The sequence below is a fragment of the Rhinoderma darwinii genome, chromosome 1 (genome assembly GCF_050947455.1).
Source record: "Rhinoderma darwinii isolate aRhiDar2 chromosome 1, aRhiDar2.hap1, whole genome shotgun sequence".
NCBI lineage: Eukaryota > Metazoa > Chordata > Amphibia > Anura > Rhinodermatidae > Rhinoderma > Rhinoderma darwinii.
Window position 1 is genome coordinate 505,594,983 of NC_134687.1, and position 24,299 is coordinate 505,619,281.

Here is a 24,299-nt window from a genome sequence, read left to right on the forward strand (position 1 = left end):
GATTCACCTTCGCTACAAACTCTTGCTCAGTCGGAGGAGAGGGCTGTATCCAATGCTGCACAATCAGTTTCCAAGCCACATATAGCAACCTCCCCACTGCCACCTTCCCGTTGGCGTTCAGAGGCAGGCCACCTACGAAGCCCAACAAACAAACCTTAGGGTCTCTGGGCACCGACATAGAGAACACCTTCCCCACAATTGCCAGAAGACGGGACCAGAACATATCTAGTTGCGGGCAGTCCCACAGCATATGTGGGACTTCAGCAGGCTCTAGACCACATCTCGAGCAAGTAGCATCAGGACGGACTCCAATACGGTGCAACACCACAGGCGTCTTATAGACACGATGCAATATGTATAGCTGTGAGAGCCTACCACGCTCGCTCAGAGAAACATTGGGGACAGCCGCCATTATAATAGACCACTGGTTATCGTCAATCCCAGGTATATCCCTTTCCCATTTATGCATAGTGACTAAAGGATATCTATCTAAGAATTTAGTCAATAGTAGCGGATACACCCATGATATAACTCCTTTTGTGTTACCAGAAGAACCAAGGGTTTCGATAATAGCGTACTGTTGTATATTCACTGGTGACTGGGAGAATGGGGTCTGAAACGCATGCTGCAGTTGTAGATACCTGTAGAACACACTATGGGGGATATGCAATTCGTCCTGAAACTGCTGAAAGGATTTAAAGTCAGACCCGCTAACCAATTGGAAAACTCTCGTAAGCCCCACAGTTTTCCAGTACTCCAAACCATCTAGTGTGAGAAATTCTGGGAGCGACCCATTCCCCCATAAGGGGGTATATTCCGTGTAACCCTGCACCCCTCTAAATTGTTTTACTTTCCCCCACGTTTTGTGGACAAGTTCTAACGTTGGAAACACAGTTCGAGAGACGACCACCCTCAACTGCCTCTAACAAAATGTAGTGCTTGTTTTTAGCAGTTTTTTCTCATTTTGTAATCTATTTTTGGTAGGGGTGCCCTGAGGAAACTTTTTTTTGTCCAGGGGTGCCTCAAGCCTAAAAAGGTTGGGAAACTCTGACCTATGATATAGAGAACTGAACTCCACCTTAGAACATTTCTATATCTTCTTCAGTGACAAACTCCACAGACAATTTCCGCAGTTAATAATATTTATTATAGCAATTCAAGTCTAGTTGTTCTTCCATATCAGTAATAGCTTCAAATTGACATAATTCTGTAGTGGTAAACATTGTTCATTTATTCAACAAAAAGCATGCCCTTTTTAATACATAATGTACAAAAAAAAAATATCAAATCAGCTATAGAGTACAATAAAAATACAAAATAATTGCCATGCAGGGTCAGTAGTGTTAGTAAACTACTCATATACGTCACACAAGTTTATGTTTCTAGATTGTTATGACACTGTACTGCCAATTATATTCTTTACCCCCATTTTCAAAAGATATATATCCCATCAAAGATGCATTTAATGCCAGTTATAGAGAACCCCTTCATTCCACATCATTTGTTATAATATTACATATATAGACACATTGAAGATTGGTAATAAATAAGCTCAAATGGGTCAATTTCGAGATTTTTTTTTTTTAACCAACCAGCAGTTCGTTTGTATCTGTCTTGGTTAATATAAAATAAAACATTTGATAGGTTATTATGACGAAGAAGAAAACTTCAAGCAACAATGTTAAATAATTCTGAACATCATCAATGTTTCCCTTCACCATGAACTACTAAAGGGGCTGTTCACATCTCCGTTGGAGGCTCCGGTAGGGATCTCAGTCACACATTCCATTGTTTTTGCTGGACAAAATAGCAGCTATTATGGCCAGCAAAATTATGGAAACCATTTCGGAGAACCAAAAGGAACCCATTAAAGTAAATGGGTTCCCCGGAGCGTTGATGGTTTCAGTCATGCAACGGATCTTGAGCTTCCGGTATTTGAATTATTCTACTTCTATCACGGAGCACGGCAATGGAAACCCAAACGCAAATGTGGACCCGACCTAAGAGATTGCATTTCACTAGAGTTTATCAACAGTATAAAAAGTCTATGCAAACAGATACCTGCAGCCATCACCGTTTTTTCTGACTTTGTCCTTAGATTACCTGTTTAGTTTAGGGAATCTTAGGCTTCGTTCACATATCCGTTAAGGCTCTATTCTGACGTTCCGTCAGAATAGAGCCCTGACTGACACAAACAGAAACCATAGGTTTCCATCACTATTGATTTCAATGGTGACGAATCGGTCATTTCAGTTTGTGTCAGTTGTGCAAGGGTTTCGTCGTTTTGACGGAATCAATAGCGCAGTTGACCGCTATTGGTTCCGTCAAGAACGGAACCCTGTCACAACGGTGACAAACGGAAACCATTAGCTAGGTTTCCGTCACCATTGAGTTCAATGGTGAGGGAAGCGGAAGCTAAGGTTTCCTTTTGCCTTTCCGTTGAGGGCTTTACCTGACGGAAACCTCAGACGGAACCCCTCAGCGGAAGAGCAACACTGATGTGAACAGGCCCTTACAGAAGCCTTGATATTAGTGATAAACATACATGGTGGCTCCCCTGCCTTACTCGAGCCTTCAAAAAAACAGAAAGGTCTAGAAAGTATTACCACTGCTTAGAAACAGGACGATTTGTGCTTTTCAGGTGTTACAGTGGCAGGGTGGACTATTTCAAGCATCTCAATTGGTCATAATTCATCGAACAGGAACAGGTACCTTTTAAAGGTGTTATCCAGTACCTGTTGATAAATGTCCTAATAAAATGAGTTACTTCCTTTACTTTTAGAATTGCTATGTGGTCTCCAGGGTGAGATCCATGCTTGTTACAGTTCATGTATGAGAGACAAGCGTATATATCCTGGTCATCTGGATGTCTCATACATACTGTACACTGCAACATCCTCACACTATAGAAACACAGCAATTCTACGTACAACTATATGGAACATATTTAATTACATTAAAGGAGTTTTCCTATTATATATCACAGATTACTGATCGGTAAATGTCTGACTGTTGAAACCTCCCCACATCACTAGTAGAACATTGGCTCTTTCGTTTTTTTCCCCTTTAATTTCCCCACAACTGTGCAGGTAAAGCAACTTGGCTCCATTGACGTGGGGCATTTTACTAGGACTCTTCCATTCTAGTGATTGCTGGGGTCCCAGGGCTTAGATCCATATCTATCGATATCTCAGCCATAAGCCATTACTTACTGTGCTGGGAAAACCACTTTAAGGTTATTGAAGGCATCGTGCCAAAGTGAGGAGATCATCTTTAAAATGAAAAATTCAAGAGATGTTACAAAAAGTCCCATTTAGTGTGCACAACAAATGTAAAAAGTAACTTTTATTAACTTCGGCCCTGTTCACGTCACGCTTTTTGTTTACAAAAGCTCCAGTCGGAAATGCTAATAGGGCTACATTGTCTGACAGAGGCCAAAAGAGTGTCCTTTTGGCCTCTGTCTAGCCGGTATAAGTTAGTATACCGCAAAAAAACAAAGGAATAGCATAGTAGACTATGCTATTCAATCCCACGGAGTCCAGTAAAAACATATGGGCCTATGGGCGACGAATTCCACTATATGGCTTCCGTCACACAGATACCTCATGAGCTTTTAATCATGTATCCATTAAATAGATACCATTATAGCCTATGGGTGATGGATGCATTAAACGGATGCCTAACAGTGGCGTCTATCTCAAATGGGCTAGAATTGTATTTGTTTAATGGAAGTCATGAAAAGGGTCATCCATTAGGCCACATTGACATGACCATAGTTTTTATCCGCAATTACGGGTCGGTAATTGTGGATAAAATACTGACATTCATTTCTATTGGCAACGGACACCTTCCCGTATATTTACAGGTGTGTGTCCAGGCCGTAGAAATGAGCTGCAAAAATAGGACGTCTTATTTTTCGCATTTACAGACCGTGCGCCTATACCTATTACTGTAAACATGGTCAGCAAATGCGGATAACACTCCCTGGCCCGTCCGTGCAGTATTTACTGCATTGGGCCTTAAACAGATACCGTTAGACTCTATGGGTGAAGGATGGCATTCGTCACAACCTACATTTAGTGTATACGCCGGTATCTTTTCCCGGCGTATATGTAAAACATAGGCCCAAAAAAATGATGTGAACATAGATTTACCTCTTTGCCACGTTGTTCGTGCGTAAAGTTACAGCCATCCTGCAGTTCTAGTGTCCCCATGACAACACTCCTGTCTTATGCTCTATCAGTTCAGCAATTGACGGATGGCGATTTGGATTTGCAAAACGTTCACATATTAACAGTCTCTATTCAAGCCAGTCAGGATATGGATTTTTGATGTGTACAGCATATTTTATCCACATAATGTCCCTATGACAATACTTAACTACCAGAGCACAGAACAGGAAATATTTTAATGGAGACAACAGAACAGAGGAGCTGCAGGAATTATGTACTAAAAAAGTATCAAGCGAGTTACTAAACGGTTTATAACTTCAATTTATGATTTTTACTTATCCTAATACAACATTTTGTAAAACTATTATGACTTATTAAACTAGCAGAGGCTCTTAGACCACCACATAAGTCTTCAATACGTCCCTTTATTTTAGTTTAAAAAACACAAGTAGTTAAGCAGCAAGTTAACTCATAAAATCCTGATAAGATGTTAACACATCCGTTTCTATAAAGTAATTTATTACCAAGACTGGTTACACAAGAGTATACTGGCGTCAGTAATCAAAAGACGTATTCCCTTTCTGACCTCATTAAAGCAAAGGAAAAGGGCGGGAAAAATTATTTAGGAAAATATTGCACTAAACATTACATATAATCATTACCACCTCATAGACCGTTTTACGTGACCCCCCATGTGTCCTAAATTAAGGTGTTCTGCCCTTCGGAAGCTAGTCAGTCATTTCTATCACTGGAAATCTGCTCTACAATTCTCGTGAGACATTTCCAGTAATGGGAATCTGACTAGCTCTTGAAGGGTTTGGGGCGCCGTAGGAAAGAATTAGCTAAGGACCAAGCTCACGGAGCCCCAAGAATGGCTTCTGACATATTCCAAAGACATGGCATTGAAATACAAAGTCCATATGCAAATCTTTGGCAAGTACATTGGCATGATTTAACCAGAAGACGTTCCTTATGAGGGGTTCTTGTTGCTCCCTTTGTATCCATTATTAGATTCCTTAGTAAACAATAAATAAACTAGTACACCGTTTAGCAGGCTCGGCCTCCGGCACTGCCGCCAAAAATTCAAGAAAATAGATTATCCTCCAGACAGCGCCACTTGTTTCAGGATGGATATTGTAGATATCACAGTTCTAGCTGGTCTGAAGATGTGGGTAAAATATACCATGAAGGACTCCCTCAATCACCACATTGGTTGCAAGGTCTGAGAGGGGGAGAAACAAAGGACGTTGTCAATACAGATCCGCACTTAATCCTGTGGTCAAACAAAGCAAGATGAAATACTCTGGTCTTCCAAAAACTATTCCACACCTGTTTAGTAGTGCAGCAGAGCTCCATTAAAGTGAGTGGGGCTGAGATGCAATACCACACACAACCTGCAAACAGATGTGGTGCTGTTTTTCAATGAAAGCAGCCATGTTTTTCCATCGACATAGCGGACAACATAAAAGCTTTTAAAAATTATTTTGTCTGGAATTTTAAAAAAAACAGCAATTCCGCCATAGCTTTTTGGGTTTCATTTTTGCGGCGTTTACTGTGCAGTAAAAATTACATGTAAACTATATTCTGCGGGTTAGTAGGATTACACCGATACCAAATATATATCAATTTTTGGGTTTACTACTTTTACAAAACAAAACAATGTGTTAAAAATGTTTTATTGTTTTATGTCGCCATACATGGAGACCCACAACTTTTATTTTTTCATTGATGAAGCTGTGGGAGGGCTAAATTTTTGTTGGGTGAGCTGTAGTTTTTATTGTTTTTTCTTTGGGGTACATATAGCTTTTTGATCACATTTTATTCCATATTTTTGGGGAAGCAAGGTGACCAAAAAAACAGCATTTTTTCCCCTACAGCATTAACCATTTGGGTTAAATAATGTCCTTTATAGTCCAAACTATTAAAATATCACATGGCGCTACCAATTACATTTAATTTTTTATTGTTCTCTTTTTTATATGAAAAATGGGAACGTTTTTTCTTACATTTTTCTTTAGTTCCTCTAGGGAAATTTATCATGCGAACATTAGATTGGTCATGCAATACTTATGCATTACAGTGTATTGCCTTTTTCTGTCCTCTAGTATTAGTAGGCAGGTGTCAGCGGTATGAATATGAAACGTCCGGTACTCACCGGGTATGGTGCAGGCTCAGCTCCTGAGCCCGTGCCATAATGTGATGGTACATATCCGTCGATGTCGCCAAGGGGTTAAAAGGGGTTGTCCGGAATCAGCAAATTAATGTTATTTTTTGGATAATTAATGTTATACAATTTTCCAATATACACTACCGTTCAAAATTTGGGGTCACCCAGACAATTTTGTGTTTTCCATGAAAACTCACACTTATATTTATCAAATGAGTTGCAAAATGACTAGAAAATATAGTCAAGACATTGACAAGGTTAGAAATAATGATTTTTATGTCAAATAATAATTTTCTCCTTCAAACTTTGCTGCAAATGGAGCATTCTTTGACGAAAGCAATTACAGACCTTTGGCATTCTAGCTGTTAATTTGCTGAGGTAATCGGGAGAAATTTCACCCCATGCTTCCAGACGCCCCTCCCACAAGTTGGATTGGCTTGATGGGCACTTCTTGCGTACCATATGGTCAAGCTGCTCCCACAACAGCTCTATGGGGTTGAGATCTGGTGACTGCGCTGGCCACTCCATTACAGATAGAATACCAGCTGCCTGCTTCTTCCCTAAATAGTTCTTGCATAATTTGGAGTTGTGCTTTGGGTCATTGTCCTGTTGTAGGATGAAATTGGCTCCAATCAAGCGCTGTCCACAGGGTATGGCGTTGCAAAATGGAGTGATAGCCTTCCTTATTCAAATTCCCTTTTACCTTGTACAAATCTCCCACTTTACCAGCACCAAAGCAAGCCCAGACCATCACATTACCTCCACCATGCTTGACAGATGGCATCAGGCACTCTTCCAGCATCTTTTCAGTTGTTCTGCGTCTCACAAATGTTCTTCTGTGTGATCCAAACACCTCAAACTTCGATTCGTCTGTCCATAACACTTTTTTCCAATTTTCCTCTGTCCAATGTCTGTGTGCTTTTGCCCATATTAATCTTTTCCTTTTATTAGCCAGTCTCAGATATGGCTTTTTCTTTGCCACTCTGCCCTGAAGGCCAGCACCCCGGAGTCGCCTCTTCACTGTAGACGTCGACACTGGCGTTTTGCGGGTACTATTTAATGAAGCTGCCAGTTGAGGACCTGTGAGGCGTCTATTTCTCAAACTAGAGACTCTAATGTACTTGTCTTGTTGCTCAGTTGTGCAGCGGGGCCTCCCACTTCTCTTTCTACTCTGGTTAGAGCCTGTGTGTGCTGTCCTCTGAAGGGAGTAGTACACACTGTTGTAGGAAATCTTCAGTTTCTTGGCAATTTCTCGCATGCAATAGCCTTTATTTCTAAGAACAAGAATAGACTGTCGAGTTTCACATGAAAGCTCTCTTTTTCTAGCCATTTTGAGAGTTTAATCGAACCCACAAATGTAATGCTCCAGATTCTCAACTAGCTCAAAGGAAGGTCAGTTTTATAGCTCCTCTAAACAGCAAAACTGTTTACAGCGGTGCTAACATAATTGCACAAGGGTTTTCAAGTGTTTTCTAATCATCCATTAGCTTTCTAACACAGTTAGGAAACACAATGTACCATTAGAACACTGGAGTGATGGTTGCTGGAAATGGGCCTCTATACACCTATGTAGATATTGCATTAAAAACCAGACGTTTGCAGCTAGAATAGTCATTTAGCACATTAACAATGTATAGAGCGTATTTCTGATTAATTTAATGTTATCTTCATTGAAAAAAATTGTGCTTCACTTGCAAAAATATGGACATTTCTAAGTGACCCTAAACTTTTGAACGGTAGTGTACTTTTCTGTATTTCCCACGGTTTTCAAGGTCTCTGCTTGTGGTTATTCAGTAGGAACATTCATCGTTTACTTCCAGTAGATAAAATTCTGTCCGGTCACATGATGGATACACAGAAGACACAGCTCTGATAGACATACTGTAACTGTAACGAGCTTTGCACCCAACGAGTCCATCACATGACCATGGACAAAATTTTATCCACTGGAAGTAAACAATGAGTGTTCCTACTGGATAACAACAAGCAGAGATCTTGAAAACCGTGACAAATTAATACAGAAAGTATATTAGAAAATGGTATAACTTTTAATTATGCAAAAATCTAATATTAATTTGATGAAGCCGGATAACCCCTCTATGGGTATTTAATTATATTAAGACATTAAATGATCATTATTGATTGTTACAACCCCAGACAAGGACAATTCTGCTAGAGCATCTTACCAAAGCAATAAGTTAAACATCAGCCAATGGTACTTGAAACATCTTCTTGACAACATAAAGCATGAAGCCACAGGCCAAGTGTATTTATAAAGCTCCAAGGTAACTTCTAATAATTTTAAAAAGGGGTACATTATTCCTTCTAAAACATACCTTCGCTGCTACAGAACATCTTTTTGAAAAGTAGTTTTATTAAAATGAATTGCTTGATTCAAAAACCCTTTTCTCGCTTGTTTTATTGGGGTACACAGCAGACCAAGGGTATATGCTGCTGCTGCCACTAGGAGGCGATATTAAGCCAAAAGTACTAGCTCCTCCTACACAGTCTATACCCCTCCTGCAGACTCTGAGATAAACCGTTTTTCATCGGCACCATCACCCTCTTTGCTTTGGTCTATCCAGGATCTTTTGTCCAACAGGGCTTGGATCTAGGGTTCAGACTTCACTCTCTCAAAGTACAACCTATATAATTCACAAAACCTATATAACTAACCAACAAAAGAGTAGGAATAACCACTAAACAATGTATATGCAAAAATACAAAATCATGTTTATTGAAATATTATACATAAGTATATTACGACATATACGAATATAAAATATACAGAGAAACCACTCTGATGGGGCCAAAAAAATGGAAAAAAGGCTCAAAGATAGAGACCAGAAAGTAAATCAAAGTATATAATAATATATATGCATACAGTGTAACGGCCCAAAGAACACCAGTGATAACATGTCTAGAACTACTGCCTAATGAAAAGTATTCAGCAGGTGTCCCTAAATACAAAAAATGAATGAAAAATACACCCAAAGGGTCACAATGACCAATAACAATATATATATCCATACGCAGCATTCATTTTTTATCTTTTGGCCTTCTTTTTGTTTTTTGGCCCCATCAGAGTGGTTTTTCTGCATATTTTATATTAGTGTATGTCGTGATGTACATACAGATAATATTTCAATAAACATGATTTTAATACTTGCATATACATTGTTTAGTGGTTATTCCTACTCTCTTTTGGTGGGTTGGTCACTCCATCAAAGGACAGGTTTCAGCCCTTTCCATCCTCTTTCAGCGCCTCAAAGCTTGACGTTTGAACGTTTCTCCATGGAGTTGCCTTATTGTCTAAGACTCTACAAGAAGTATCCCCTCAGCTTCTTTCTTGGAAGGTGACCTTTTTTGTGGCCATCAGCTCCATCAGACGGGTGTCTAAATTGGCAGCGCTCTCTTGCTGTTCTCCTTTTCTCGTGCTTCGGCAAGATAAGGCAATCCTTTGTCCAGTTTCCTCCTCCTGTGCAGGAGGAGATAACACTCAGTGTTGCCTCCTAGTGGCAGCAGCATATGCCCCCATTCTTTTTTTGCCCCAACAAACTCAGCGAGAAAGAGATTTTATAGGTTAAGAACAAACAATCCGCGAATTCTTTTCAAAAAGAAGATCTGCAGCATATGCGGTATTGCAGCTGTGACAACTGGAAAACACACTGAAGAACCTGTTTTAAAAAGAGTGGGAGCCAAACATGTCAGTCAAGAAGGACACAGGAAAGGGAACTTCCAGCAAGAGCAATCCGCGACAGGCGGCTTCCACAGGAAGAGCTGAGCAGCGCCTATGCAGCACCCCTCACGTATAATCATCAGAATCACACATCAGAATGTGAGGTCTATACAAATATTATTTACATTCATGTCAATTGGAAATGACCATTGACTTGTATTATATATATTGTCCCATAGTCTTATTTATCAGTGAAATATTGCATATCACTGTAGATAGAAAAAAACAAAACAAAGAGTCAGCATATTAGAAATATCAAAATATAATGCAACATATGTCCCCATTTCCCCTTCTGCCATTGCTCTGTATTATAAAATGTGACAAAGGCCGTGTAGTTTTAGTAATAATTTGTGGCGCTGGGAATGATCAGTAAACAGCCGTTAACACATGACAGGTTTGATTACCGTTGGCTTTAGGCAAGATGTATGGATCCCTCAGGAATAGCAGCACAGGCTGGTGGGACAGTTTGCTGGAAAGGTCAAAAACACGAGCATCAGCATCACAAATGGTAAACAGAAAATACAACAAACTAGTTTCAATAAGATGATGAGTGGAGACTGCAGTGCGGTGATCAACCCTGCAGAGACCTTGATGTGAGGATAATGTACACTCTCCGGTTATTCTTCACAATCCGTATATTTGTATTTAGAATATTATTACAATACCCGCCTCATATTAGAAGTAATCCAGTTTTATCTTTGTATATCTTTAGCTATTATTTACTCTTGGCCTGAGAGAAGTCGGGCTTCTGAATGCACTGCTGCAGTATTTAACAGCCCTATGGCTATTTGTATGATATTTAATGCAGCGTATATCCTTTAAAGTGTGATATTAACCATATTTCGCCAGGAGTACATAATTATAGCGGATATTGTGGCTGTGGTGGAGGGATTGTCTACTTGCTGAGCTACGCGTTTCTGTAAGTCCAATAGAACTGCATGGTAGTTACGGACACAGCGTAGCTCGTATGCTACACTGCTTCCGTAACTGCCATTCACTACTATGGGAGTTACAGAAACAGCGTAGCTCAGCGAGCTACACTGTTTCCATAATGCATGGTTGGAAATCACGCGCTTCAGTCACAACACAGCAGTAGAACGGGATTTAGGGGGCCCCGTTCTAGAGATAGGTGTGGGTCCTAGAGGTATAAACACCGCATTTATCTGACATTTATGACATATCCTGTGAATAGGTCATAAATGTCTCTGATGGGAAGCCCCTTTAAATAGAGACCTGGAAGGAGGTCCCAGAGGTCAGACCCCCACCGAACATAATGTTATGGAATATCCTAGTGACATGCCATAAAATGATAAGATCCATGAGAAGAAAGCCAAGGCACCGGACTCAGTTTCCAGATGCAATAAGTTCATTATTTGAATATTACTACTGTGCCATGTTGGAAGAAATAAATAATTTAATCAGGAAAAGGAGTCCAGTGCCTTGGCCTTCTTCTCACTGGATCATTATTGGGGAATGGACGGTACTTCAGCTGAGTTACACAGATCAACTTTTGCCAAGTGGTGACAAAGGATTTCTTCACAACATTATAAAATGGGAATATTCTTAAAAAATGTCATATATTAGTAGAGTTTTTTTAATTATGTGACACTCAATATTGCAGTAGATTTAAGTGTTACTTCTGCAAATATGGCCGCCACAACAGAACAGAAAAGTGCTAATATCTCTGTAAGTAAAAAATAAATAACAAAAACGACTAAACTTTTGTGATCACTCTAAAAGCCTCATTTGCTAGCTTTCCCATTTTTCTTTTTTGGGTGCAAATCCACTTTAAAACTAATCCATATGTACGATTCTACTAAAGTATGATGTGATGGCGGTTGGAGAACATGTCGGGATATACATTTGGAGTGCTACTCTTATAAGCTTATGTGAAACAGAAAAGACAGTATCAAAACTGTACCATTAAATGTCGTAAGTAGCATAATTTTTAAAGGTGGTTTGAGGATGGCAGCTGCTGACTGGATACGAGTGCTTGACATACAGTACACCAGTCACAGTGATAAAACTCCCATCTTTGGTTTCTGGGAGTATCTGGGAAGTGCTGGATGGACTGGGTGGTGGAGGCTCCTGGCTAACAGTGCATCTGTCCTCTCTGGTATATGTTAGTCCCAGAGTGGTCAGAAAATTCCTTGCTAGTGTCTACCAAATTTGGGGCTGATGTTCCGGTCATTCGAAACATTCATCCAACCTGCCTATATGATGGCAGTAAGTGTCTAAATGGCCTTCCCGTGACTGCTACAATAATGTATGGCGTTGTAGAGATAAATGGCGTCCCTATGAGATAAAGCATGCAGTAGAAAATATTTAAAAAAAAAGTTTACCTAGATTCTTCTGATTCAATTTCCTCAATGGAGCTGAAAGACAGAACTGTTGTTACTTAGGAAAAAAAAAAAAGGAAAATGAGATATTAACCAGTTTAAAGAGGCTCTGTCACCAGATTATAAGTGCCCTATCTCCTACATAATCTGATCGGCGCTGTAATGTAGATAACAGCAGTGGTTTTTATTTTTAAAAATTATCAATTTTGAGCAAGCTATGAACAATTTTAGATTTATGCTAATTAGTTTCTTAATAGACATGTCTTTACTTTTTACCAACTGGGCGATATACAGAGGAGTGTATGACGCTGACCAATCAGTGACCAATCAGCGTCATACACTTCTCATTGTTCCAGCCCAGTGTGATTGTGCAGTGAAAGAAGCTGGGCTGGAACAATAAGAAGTGCATGACGCTGATTGGTCACTGATTGGTCAGCCTCATACACTCCTCTGTACAACGCCCAGTTGGTAAAAAGTAAAAACACGCCCAGTTGTCTATTTAGAAACTAATTAGCATAAATCTAAAATCACTCACAACTTGATAAAAAAATTATCGCTTTTCAAAATAAAAACCACTGTTGTTATCTACATTACAGCGCCGATCAGATCACTTATAATGTGGTGACAGAGCCTCTTCAAGACCAGGCTATGTTCACCGGTCAATGAACAGGCACAGTTTTGCTTTCTTTGTAATATTTTTTGTATATTGGGTTTGAGAGCTTTTTTTTTTTTCAAGGAAATTTACTTACTATCTTAGTTCTCACATAAGTGTAAAAAAGTTGTCTTATTCTCCCATATGAAAATTAGGTTGCAAGTGTCCACTGTGTCCAGCATCCTGAGCTCTTACTGCTTCCCACCGCCTCCCGAATTGACTGGTGGTCTGCCTGTCTTCTGTGTCATGCACCATTCTATCAACTTAAACGTCAGTCAACGGCCGAGGGGATAAGAAGGGGATGGAGCTCAAGATGCAGGACACTTCTCGGTTCGGCGGATACTTGCAACCTAATATGCATTCAGCTCGTGGGAGAATAAAACTACTTATTTTACACTTACAGTGAAGGAAATAAGTATTTGATCCCTTGCTGATTTTGTAAGTTTGCCCACTGTCAAAGACATGAACAGTCTAGAATTTTAAGTCTAGGTTAATTTTACCAGTGAGAGATAGATTATATATATATATAAAAAAAAAAAAAAGAAAATCACATTGTCAAAATTATATATATTTATTTGCATTGTGCACAGAGAAATAAGTATTTGATCCCTTTGGCAAACAAGACTTAATACTTGGTGACAAAACCCTTGTTGGCAAGCACAGCAGTCAGATGTTTTGTGTAGTTGATAATGAGGTTTGCACACATGTTAGATGGAATTTTGGCCCACTCCTCTTTGAAGATCATCTGTAAATCATTAAGATTTCGAGGCTGTCGCTTGGCAACTCGGATCTTCAGCTCCCTCCATAAGTTTTCGATGGGATTAAGGTCTGGAGACTGGCTAGGCCACTCTATGACCTTAATGTGCTTCTTTTTGAGCCACTCCTTTGTTGCCTTGGCTGTATGTTTCGTGTCATTGTCGTGCTGGAAGACCCAGCCACGAGCCATTTTTAATGTCCTGGTGGAGGGAAGGAGGTTGTCACTCAGGATTTGACGGTACATGGCTCCATCCATTCTCCCATTGATGCGGTGAAGTAGTCCTGTGCCCTTAGCAGAGAAACACCCCCAAAACATAATGTTTCCACCTCCATGCTTGACAGTGGGGACGGTGTTCTTTGGGTCATAGGCAGCATTTCTCTTCCTCCAAACACAGCGAGTTGAGTTAATGCCAAAGAGCTAAATTTTAGTCTCATCTGACTACAGCACCTTCTCCCAATCACTCTCAGAATTATCCAGATGTTCATTTGCAAACTTCAGACGGGCCTGTACATGTGCCTTCTTGAGCAGGGGGACCTTGCGGGCACTGCAGGATTTTAATCCATTACGGCGTAATGTGTTACCAATGGTTTTCTTGGTGACTGTGGTCCCAGCTGCCTTGAGATCATTAACAAGTTCCCCCCGTGTAGTTTTCGGCTGAGCGCTCACCTTCCTCAGGATAAAGGATACCCCACAAGGTGAGATTTTGCATGGAGCCCCAGATCGATGTCGATTGACAGTAATTTTGTATGTCTTCCATTTTCTTACTATTGCACCAACAGTTGTCTCCTTCTCACCCAGCATCTTACTTATGGTTTTGTAGCCCATTCCAGCCTTGTGCAGGTCTATGATCTTGTTCCTGACATCCTTAGAAAGCTCTTTGGTCTTGCCCATGTTGTAGAGGTTAGAGTCAGACTGATTAATTGAGTCTGTGGACAGGAGTCTTTTATACAGGTCACCATTTAAGACAGCTGTCTTTAATGCAGGCACCAAGTTGCTTTGGAGCGTGTAACTGGTCTGGAGGAGGCTGAACTCTTAATGGTTGGTAGGGGATCAAATACTTATTTCTCTGTGCACAATGCAAATAAATATATATAATTTTGACTATGTGATTTTCTTTTTTTTTTTATATATATATATAATCTCTCTCTCACTGGTAAAATTAACCTAGCCTAAAAATTCTAGATTGTTCATGTCTTTGACAGTGGGCAAAATTACAAAATCAGCAAGGGATCAAATACTTATTTCCTTCACTGTATGCAAGAACTAATATATGTAAAAGGTATGCTGCCACTGCTTACCACTATAACTAGCGGTGTCAGGGGTTTGGGGGAACCAAATTGATGACAGACTTCCTTTAATGTACTATGTCATTGCTCTATCTGCAGTGGATATAAAAAGTCTACACACCCCTGTTAAAATGCAAGGTTTTTGTCATGTTACAAAATTAGTCCAAGAAGAATAATTTCAGAACTTTTTCCACCTTTAATGTCACCTATAATCTGTACAATTGTATTGAAAAACAAACTGAAATATTTTAGGGTGGAAAAATACAAATAAAAAACAATGTGGTTGCATAAATATGCACACCCTTAAAATAATAGTTTGTTAAATTACCCTTTGACTTTATGACAGCATTCAGTCTTTTTGGGTAGAAGTCTAGAATGGCACATCTGGACTTGGCAATTGTTGCCCACGCTTCCTTGCAAAAGCGCTCCAAATCTGTCAGATTGCGAGGGCATCTCCTGTGTACAGCCCTCTTTAGGTCACCCCACAGATTTTCAATGGGATTCAGGTCTGGACTCTGGCTGGGCCATTCCAAAAAGTTGATCTGCTTCTGGTGAAGCCATTCTTTTGTTGATTTGGAGGTATGCTTCGGGTCGTTGTCGTGCTGAAAGGTGAAATTCCTCTTCAGCTTTTTAGCAGAGGCCTGCAGGTTTTGTGCCAATATTGACTGATATTTGGAACTGTTCATAATTCTCTCCACCATGACTAAAGCCCCAGTTCCACCTGCAGAAAAACATCCCCAAAACATAATGCTGCCTCCACCCTGCTTCACTGTGGGTATGGTGTTCTTTTGGTGATGTGCAGTATTGGCTTTGCGCTAAACATACCTTTTGGAATTATGGACAAAAATTTCAACCTTGGTCTCATCAGACCATAACACGATTTCCCACGTGCTTTTGGCAGACTTGATGTAGGTCTTTGCAAAACATAGCCGGGCTTGGATGTTTTTCTTTGTTAGATAAGGCTTCCGTCTTGCCATCCTAACCCCACAACCCAGACATATGAAGAATACGGGAGATTCTTGTCACATGCACTACACAACCAGTACCTGCCAGAAAGTCCTGCAGCTTCTTTAATGTTGCTGTAGACCTCTTGGTAGCCTCCCGGACCAATTTTCATCTTGTCTTTTCATTAAGTTTTGAGGGACGTCCAGTTCTTGGTAATGTCACTGTTGTGCCAAATGTAATCCACGTCTTGATGACAGTCTTCACTGTGTTCCATGGTATATCTAATGCCCTGGAAATTCTTTGTTACCCTTCTCATGACAGATGCCTTTCAACAATCAGATCCCTTTGATGTGTTGTAAGCTCTTTACGAACCATGGATTTTGCGGTCACATGCAACTAAGAAAATGTCAGGAAAATCCTAATAGAACAGCTGAACTTTTTATGGGGTTACTCAGAATCACTTTAAATAATGGCAGCTGCATACTGACTACTATTTAACATGAGTTTAAATGTGATTAGCTAATTCTAAACACAACCACATCCCTAATTATAAGAAGGTGTTCACACTTCTGCAACCACATTATTGTAGTTTTGTTATTTTTATTTTTTCCCTCTGAAGGATTTCAGTTTGTTTTTCAATGGAATTGTACAGATTATGGGTCACATTAAAGGTGGAAAAAGTTCTGAAATAATTAATCTATCCCCTGTCACTTTCTTTGTCCCTTGCCCCCAACAGACTCCCTGCCTTTTCTATCTCCCTATCCCCTGCCTCCCACAGTACCCCTATCAGGAGGAGATGACAGGAGATTGTGGAGGATCCAGGAGGAAGCAGAAGGCAACAAAACTGGCAGGCGGGCCCTTTTTATTAGACTCCTGGTGGCCGAGCCACAGATGCTCACGCAGAGGCAGGCCGCAGCTAGAAGCTGCAAGATGATTGGTAGGAGGGACTCCATGGCGACGTAAAGGAGGCGGGACGCTCAAAGGGAAGATACTGGCCACCTCTCTTCTTCCGCCTGGATGTCATCTCGACAAGCCTATGTTCCTAATAAACTGTATAGTTTGATAAATAAACTACCCAGGTTATTATATGGGCGCATATGCTGGCTGAGATGCTGAACACTGCCCATGTGGCCACTCCTAACTAAGGGGCCCACCGTGGAGAGCACCGGCTCCTCGGTGGGTCAGTCAAAGCTTCAACAGCGCCCTATTACCACAACTTGCCGTCCACAACACTCAATGCAAATACCGCATCGCAGAACCGCAATTTGCAATAAAGCCACATCCAGTTTTGTCGTGGCACACTAATGCAACATATATGAAGCATTAGTCTGCAGATTTGATGTACTTGAAACGTGTGGTATCACCATGCCTAAATCCATAAAGCTCTCGGAGGCCTTAAAAAAAAAAAAGTTTATATATGCCTATGAGTCAGGACAAGGATTTAAAAAAAACAAAAAAAAAACGCCAAACAACTGTCAACTAAGCCAGGCCATACCCAGTAAGTTAAGGCAAAGAGCACAATGCAAAATGCTAAAAAAGACATCTCTAGGTATCCCAGAAATACGTCATGGGATCTATGGGTAGATCTCACCACTACTGATGTCAAAGCGCAAGTGCATAAGGAAGCTGCACAAATAAGAACATCGGGGTTTAGACTAAAGTTTGCCCATGAACACCTAGGCAAACACCAGGATGTCTGGGACAATGTGCCCTAGACAGACAAGGCAAAGATAGAGTTATTTGGTCACCGTACCAGAAGACATGTTTGTTGATAACCAAAGAAAGCATTCCACCAAAACAACCTAATACCAACTGTAAAGTGAAATGTTATGGCTTGGGGTTGCTTTACTGCATCAGAGCCTGGGCATATCACGATCATAGAGTCCACTTTGAAGTTTTCATTCTAACAATGGGTGATCATGGATAATGTGAGGCCATCAGTCAGAAGATCGAAGCTCAGTTGAAAGTTGACCTTGCAACATTACAATAACTGTAAAGAGACTCTAAAATAAAATCTGGCAAAACCACAGCACATGTTCTTTAAATTATAAAGCACAAAATACTTTCATTTCACCACAACATAGCGACGTTTTGACCCAAGCATGGGTCTTACTCAAGGCCACCAGGTTTATGCTGCTCTATCTAAGGGCAGCATGAACTAGTGCCAAAGACCCAGATTTATGTAACTTACTTTCTAATATTCTGTAGTTTTCCTAATATCCCTGTTTCATCTCCTGAAGTGCGAACCAAGCAAGGAGTCCTCTCAAGCACCTTCCACAGTCCGCTCACTAAAGTTTAAAGCCCGTGCACTGTCACGGGCGGTGGGCGGATGCAGTGCCGTCGCTAGCACCAGTGGGGGCTCTGGTGCTAGTGACAGCCACATTCACTTGTATGTGTGTCCTCAGGGCGCACATACAAATGAATACTATAGGCTACAGGCCACGTTAAGCCTGCAGCCTATAAGGCGCTGGGAGTCGCACAGGCCGGCGTGATAACGTCACATCACATCACGCCGGTCTGCGCATGCATCCCACTGGAGAGACACTGTGTAGTGCTGTCTGTCGCGGGAACGGGGCAAGGCAAGTACACTTTTTTTATTTTTTTAAGGAGCGGTGGGGGAGGGGGGGCTGTGTAGCACTATATACAAGGGGAGAGGGGGGCTGTGTGGCACTATATACAAGGGGAGAGGGGGGCTGTGTGGCACTATATACAAGGGGAGAGGGGGTCTGTGTGGCACGATCTACAGGGGGGTCTGTGTGGCACAATCTACAGGGGGGTCTGTGTGGCACGATCTACAGGGGGGGTCTGTGTGGCACGATCTACAGGGGGGTCTGTGTGGCACGATCTACAGGGGGGTCTGTGTGGCACGATCTACAGGGGGGTCTGTGTGGCACGATCTACAGGGGGGTCTGTGTGGCACGATCTACAGGGGGGTCTGTGTGGCACGATCTACAGGGGGGTCTGTGTGGCACGATCTACAGGGGGGTCTGTGTGGCACGATCTACAGGGGGGTCTGTGTGGCACGATCTACAGGGGGGTCTGTGTGGCACGATCTACAGGGGGGTCTGTGTGGCACGATCTACAGGGGGGTCTGTGTGGCACGATCTACAGGGGGGTCTGTGTGGCACGATCTACAGGGGGGTCTGTGTGGCACGATCTACAGGGGGGTCTGTGTGGCACGATCTACAGGGGGGTCTGTGTGGCACGATCTACAGGGGGGTCTGTGTGGCACGATCTACAGGGGGGTCTGTGTGGCACGATCTACAGGGGGGTCTGTGTGGCACGATCTACAGGGGGGTCTGTGTGGCACGATCTACAGGGGGGTCTGTGTGGCACGATCTACAGGGGGGTCTGTGTGGCACGATCTACAGGGGGGTCTGTGTGGCACGATCTACAGGGGGGTCTGTGTGGCACGATCTACAGGGGGGTCTGTGTGGCACGATCTACAGGGGGGTCTGTGTGGCACGATCTACAGGGGGGTCTGTGTGGCACGATCTACAGGGGGGTCTGTGTGGCACGATCTACAGGGGGGTCTGTGTGGCACGATCTACAGGGGGGTCTGTGTGGCACGATCTACAGGGGGGTCTGTGTGGCACGATCTACAGGGGGGTCTGTGTGGCACGATCTACAGGGGGGTCTGTGTGGCACGATCTACAGGGGGGTCTGTGTGGCACGATCTACAGGGGGGTCTGTGTGGCACGATCTACAGGGGGGTCTGTGTGGCACGATCTACAGGGGGGTCTGTGTGGCACGATCTACAGGGGGGTCTGTGTGGCACGATCTACAGGGGGGTCTGTGTGGCACGATCTACAGGGGGGTCTGTGTGGCACCATCTATAAGGACAGTGGTGTAATGAGGGATTCTTTCAATGATGCCTATAATTGGTGTTTATAACAGTCGTTTTATTGTCGTTTATTGGTGGACTTGTAATATTATAGTATTTTAAAAAGTAATTAAAACTCATTTAAAATAAGTTTGCTTATTCTCTTATTTAGTCGCTATATTAGCGTTTACTGGGGGTATTACTGTTGGAGATCAGATTGTCCACCATTGATGGAGACTTGCCCTGTCCGCTAACTGCCCCGCTCAGGAGCTGCCAAGAATAAGAGGGAACATTGCTCCAGGATTTGCTCGCGCTCAGGAATCCTAGATACTGATGAGCTCCGGCAAGCCCAGCCCAGCCCTTGCTGATTGACAACTTTCTTTCTATACACAGTAGGGTATGAGGAGCGGAGGGCGCCATAGCGCATGAATACAATTTTGTGAAAACGACTAAATATAAAAAAGTAAGTGATACAGATAGGGCCGCATAAACCTGGTCTCAGATTCCCTATAAACACACCAGTAAATCCACCAAGGAATTGCTAAGAAAATAAATAGAGGGTTCTTGATTGGCCAAGTCAAACCGCATACATAAAGATCATTGAGCTGTTGTGGGAAGACTTGAAACTGGCATGTAAGAAACCAGTCGATGTGAGAGACTGGTAGACAGTCATAAGAAACGCCTGCTGGAGGTTAATTCTAGCAAAGGGGCAATACCAGGTATGTCACCCACAGAAGGAAATAGCATATATGTGATTTGTGTAATCAATTATTGCAGTGTCAATTTGTTATTGTGCCTTTGTTTATGTAAATCTCCTTTGCCTTTATATACGGTTTCAAATAAAAGAAACCTTCAGTTGGACGTCTTAAATTTTTGTAACGTACTTGTCTATATGTCAATATGTGATCATGAAGGACATTTTAAGAGATACATAATGCTTATATACACTCAAACAACCACAATGGGAAGGATTTATCACATCTAGCACTAGGAAAAGGGGGAAGAGTTGCCCAATCAAGTAGCGGTCTTCATTTTGTAAGGGGCCTATATATCTGGAATAAGATTAGTTGCTATAGTCAACTCCTCCATTTTTCCATCTGCACTAATTTTAGTAAATTCCCCCCATTGCATCAATGAGTAAAACAGAATACTGTACCCGCAACTCTCAGCTTTTGGCAAAGATGGCAGATGGCGTACATTCAAAAAATCCAGAAATATTTTAGGGAGTTCTTCATTTTCATATATTATTGTCTAAAAAAAATAAAAAAAATATTATTCATTTCCTTTTAATACAACTCTTAATTAAAGTTATGATATTTTCAAGTTTCCAGGAATTTAACATTATTGGCCTACCCTGAAGATCAGTGGGGATCTGACCCCTGTGACCCCACCGATCAGCAGAATAAAGGGGCCATGGCTCATCCGTATGTAGGTGTCTGTGCCTGGACTTGAAGTGGGCTTAGCTTCAATACCATGCACAGTTGCGCATATGGACAATCCTTAGAAAAGGCAATCAATGATTGATTAGCGGAAGTCTGACCCTTGAGAACCACTGTGATCAGTAGGATTAAGGGGCCGTGGATGGTCCATAGATGTGGCTGTGTCTGAACTTAAATGGAACTGGGCTGTACTACCAGGAAAAATCACACATATGGACGAGCTACTGTGCTATGGCCCCCTTATTCTGCTGATCGTTGGGGCTCCCCTGGGTTCGACCCAGCACCGAACAAGAATTGATAGCCTATACGAAGGATAGGCCAACAATGTTTTACTCATGGAAAATCCCTTTAACATTAAATCAAAATGATTACGCGAAACAAACAAACAAAAAATTTATTAAAAGAACGAACTATAAAAATTAAGTAAATGTTAACATCCAAAATAAAAATGTCAAGTAAATGTTATTATTGGTGTCATTGTAAAGATTAACTCCTGAGAAGAAAATAAAAAGAAAACAAAATGTTGCGTTTCAATAGTAGAGGCTATTTCATTACTCAGCCTTGATGGAATCCAATCCATCATTGCTGTGAGAAAGAGGAAATCTCCTGTGGTTTCAGAGACTTACTCTGGTTTTATTAATGCAAGATTTAGGAAATGTTAACAATGTGAGTTGTTTGTTTAGTTTGACAGATCAGCTTACGATGCACTGGCCACATCTATAGTATATCTGAGAATGACAAAGGACAGGCCACCAATCTCATTGTCATGGTGTGCGCGGCTGAGCCCTGATATTTCTCTAAATTACCATGACGACATTTGGTGCGATACGGCTTGACATTATGAATGTGGCCCTGCAACTTAGGGTAGACAGATAAAAATGCAAATATAACAATCATTTTCAATAGTCAAAAAACAGCAGCAATCTTCAAGACAAGTAATTAAAGCCCCTTAAAACTTTATCTCACATTCACGTCTGGTTGTGATAACGTTATGGAAATAACAGGGATAGAACGCACCATTATTATTTTAAAGTACCAAGGTCATTCCTGCATTTATCAAGAAAATATTCTTTAGATGAGGTTTTTCTTCTGCTATATGAGGCAGAAAGTGAAATTGTATGAGTAAATGTGGGGCAAACATCAAGCCGTGGCAAGTATTTTAAATATAAAAGCCACACCCTAGAATACATTGGTCACACCATGAAACCACTCCTGGTCATACTCTCAAGACAGCATTGAGGGTACTCAAACGAGTGGCCATAGTTTCCTACTATGGCCACTATTGCAAACCCGTAGTCGGCTCCACAGGGCCATACTTATGGTGGTGTCCATAGTGCAAGTTCCATGCTCCCTCCAATCTAAGCACCCGGCAAGTAACATGCAAGCTGGCCATAACAATTCTGGGTAACAATCTGAATGATTTTAGGAATTGATCTTATTGATACTTAACCTATTGTTCACTTTGCTATTGTCCGAGAAAGTGCATATGGCGGAACTCACACAATATTAGCCACAATGCAAAGGATTTTCCATAGAAAATATCTGTTTGTATTTGCGGTTATGGATTACATTTTTGGAAGAATCTCTATTTCTATCTCAGATTGCTTTATCGAAGACAATGCAGTCAGGAACGAGTGTTGCCTACTACAAAGAGCTCACCTTATAAATAATTCACTCCAGGTATAGGGTTTACATCAGCTATACATGATACACTGTTCCTTACATATAAAATACCTGGAGTTAACAGTGTATATAGCTTATTTCTACGCAAGACATAATTTTTTTTTATTTCATACGCCAGTCTTAGTATAAAGTCCAAAAGAGTAAGATTTAATAAGAGGAGCACGCCTTTTTATAATTTTTTTGCCTCTTCTGCTGTCTATGCACCAGAAAGTGAAATCTAGTTTCTGGCATAAATGATTGTAAATGCGTCGCCCGCCCATTAAAACATTAACATACATAAGTATTTAGACTGACTCTTTCCCCTCTCTTTTTCCACTCCCCAATTCCCCGCGAGCCACAACAACAAAAACATATACTAAAGAATGGAAACGTCTTAATCCATGGGTCCCATTGATTCAAAAAAGATTACTTCGTCCCCCTTGAGCAGGACAATTTAAAATTAATTTAACAGAAATTTATTGACTTTTGCTTCCCAAGCCTTTACAGATGGAGAAACGGGCGATCTTGCTGCGATTTCTAACCTAGCCATGAATAATATTTGGCAGATCGCAATGAAGTTACCTCCTGTTTGCCGTATCAAAGATAAGTCTCCCAGAATACAAACCCTAGGATCAGAAGGGATGATACTATAGAAGATATTTTCCAGATAGGCAATTACCTCAATCCAATATTTAACCAATTTTGGTCTCCGTCATGTGAGATGTATCCAGTCAGCTACAGGGCCCACACATTTAGGGCATGTATCAGAACGTCTTAAACCTTTATTTTTATTTTTTGAAAAGTAGCTGAGTAATATAGTCTATGGACCATCATAAATTAGGAAATTCTATGATTACTATTGGAGGACACCTTAGGGATTTGTTGATATACTCTAGACCAGAAGTAATCGGGCTGGTGGCCTATATCTGCCTCCCATCTTTTCCGTAATGTATAGCTATTAGAATAAGCAAGATGACTCATGAGTAGCTTATACAACCTCGCGATTACTCCCCTCTTGATAACCATATTTGACATTAGATGCAATATGCCCCTTTTTTCTCTGCAATCTAACGGAGATATCAAAGCCGTTTTTTGGGCAGGTGACAGGTCCTCTTTAAACGTGTTGTTTTATTACATACTGATTTCTAATAAAGTTCTGAAAGGTAAAACCACATTAAATCAATTGCAGTGTAGGGCTGCTCGGGCATGTGAGTATTACCCCACAGCTGTACTGCTGCTATTACAAGCAGAAAATGGACAGTGGAGCGGTTATGGGCTTTTACGCATTTCTTGGGCCATCCTGCAGTCTTCTATAATA

At 41.3% G+C, this 24,299-nt stretch overlaps 1 protein-coding gene across 1 annotated transcript in view; it reads right to left on the bottom strand.

The window, feature by feature from the left end:
* Positions 1-1,124: 1,124 nt before the first annotated feature.
* The window catches only part of SNX24 (sorting nexin 24), a 144,175-nt gene continuing 121,000 nt past the window's right edge, over positions 1,125-24,299 (bottom strand). Inside the window, exons 4-7 of the mRNA XM_075836206.1 lie at positions 21,037-21,131; positions 12,421-12,453; positions 10,483-10,547; positions 1,125-5,394 (exon numbers count right to left, since the gene is read on the bottom strand). Coding sequence (XP_075692321.1) covers positions 5,324-5,394; positions 10,483-10,547; positions 12,421-12,453; positions 21,037-21,131 — 264 coding nt within the window. The 3' untranslated portion in view covers positions 1,125-5,323. The remainder of the gene's footprint in view (positions 5,395-10,482; positions 10,548-12,420; positions 12,454-21,036; positions 21,132-24,299) is intronic.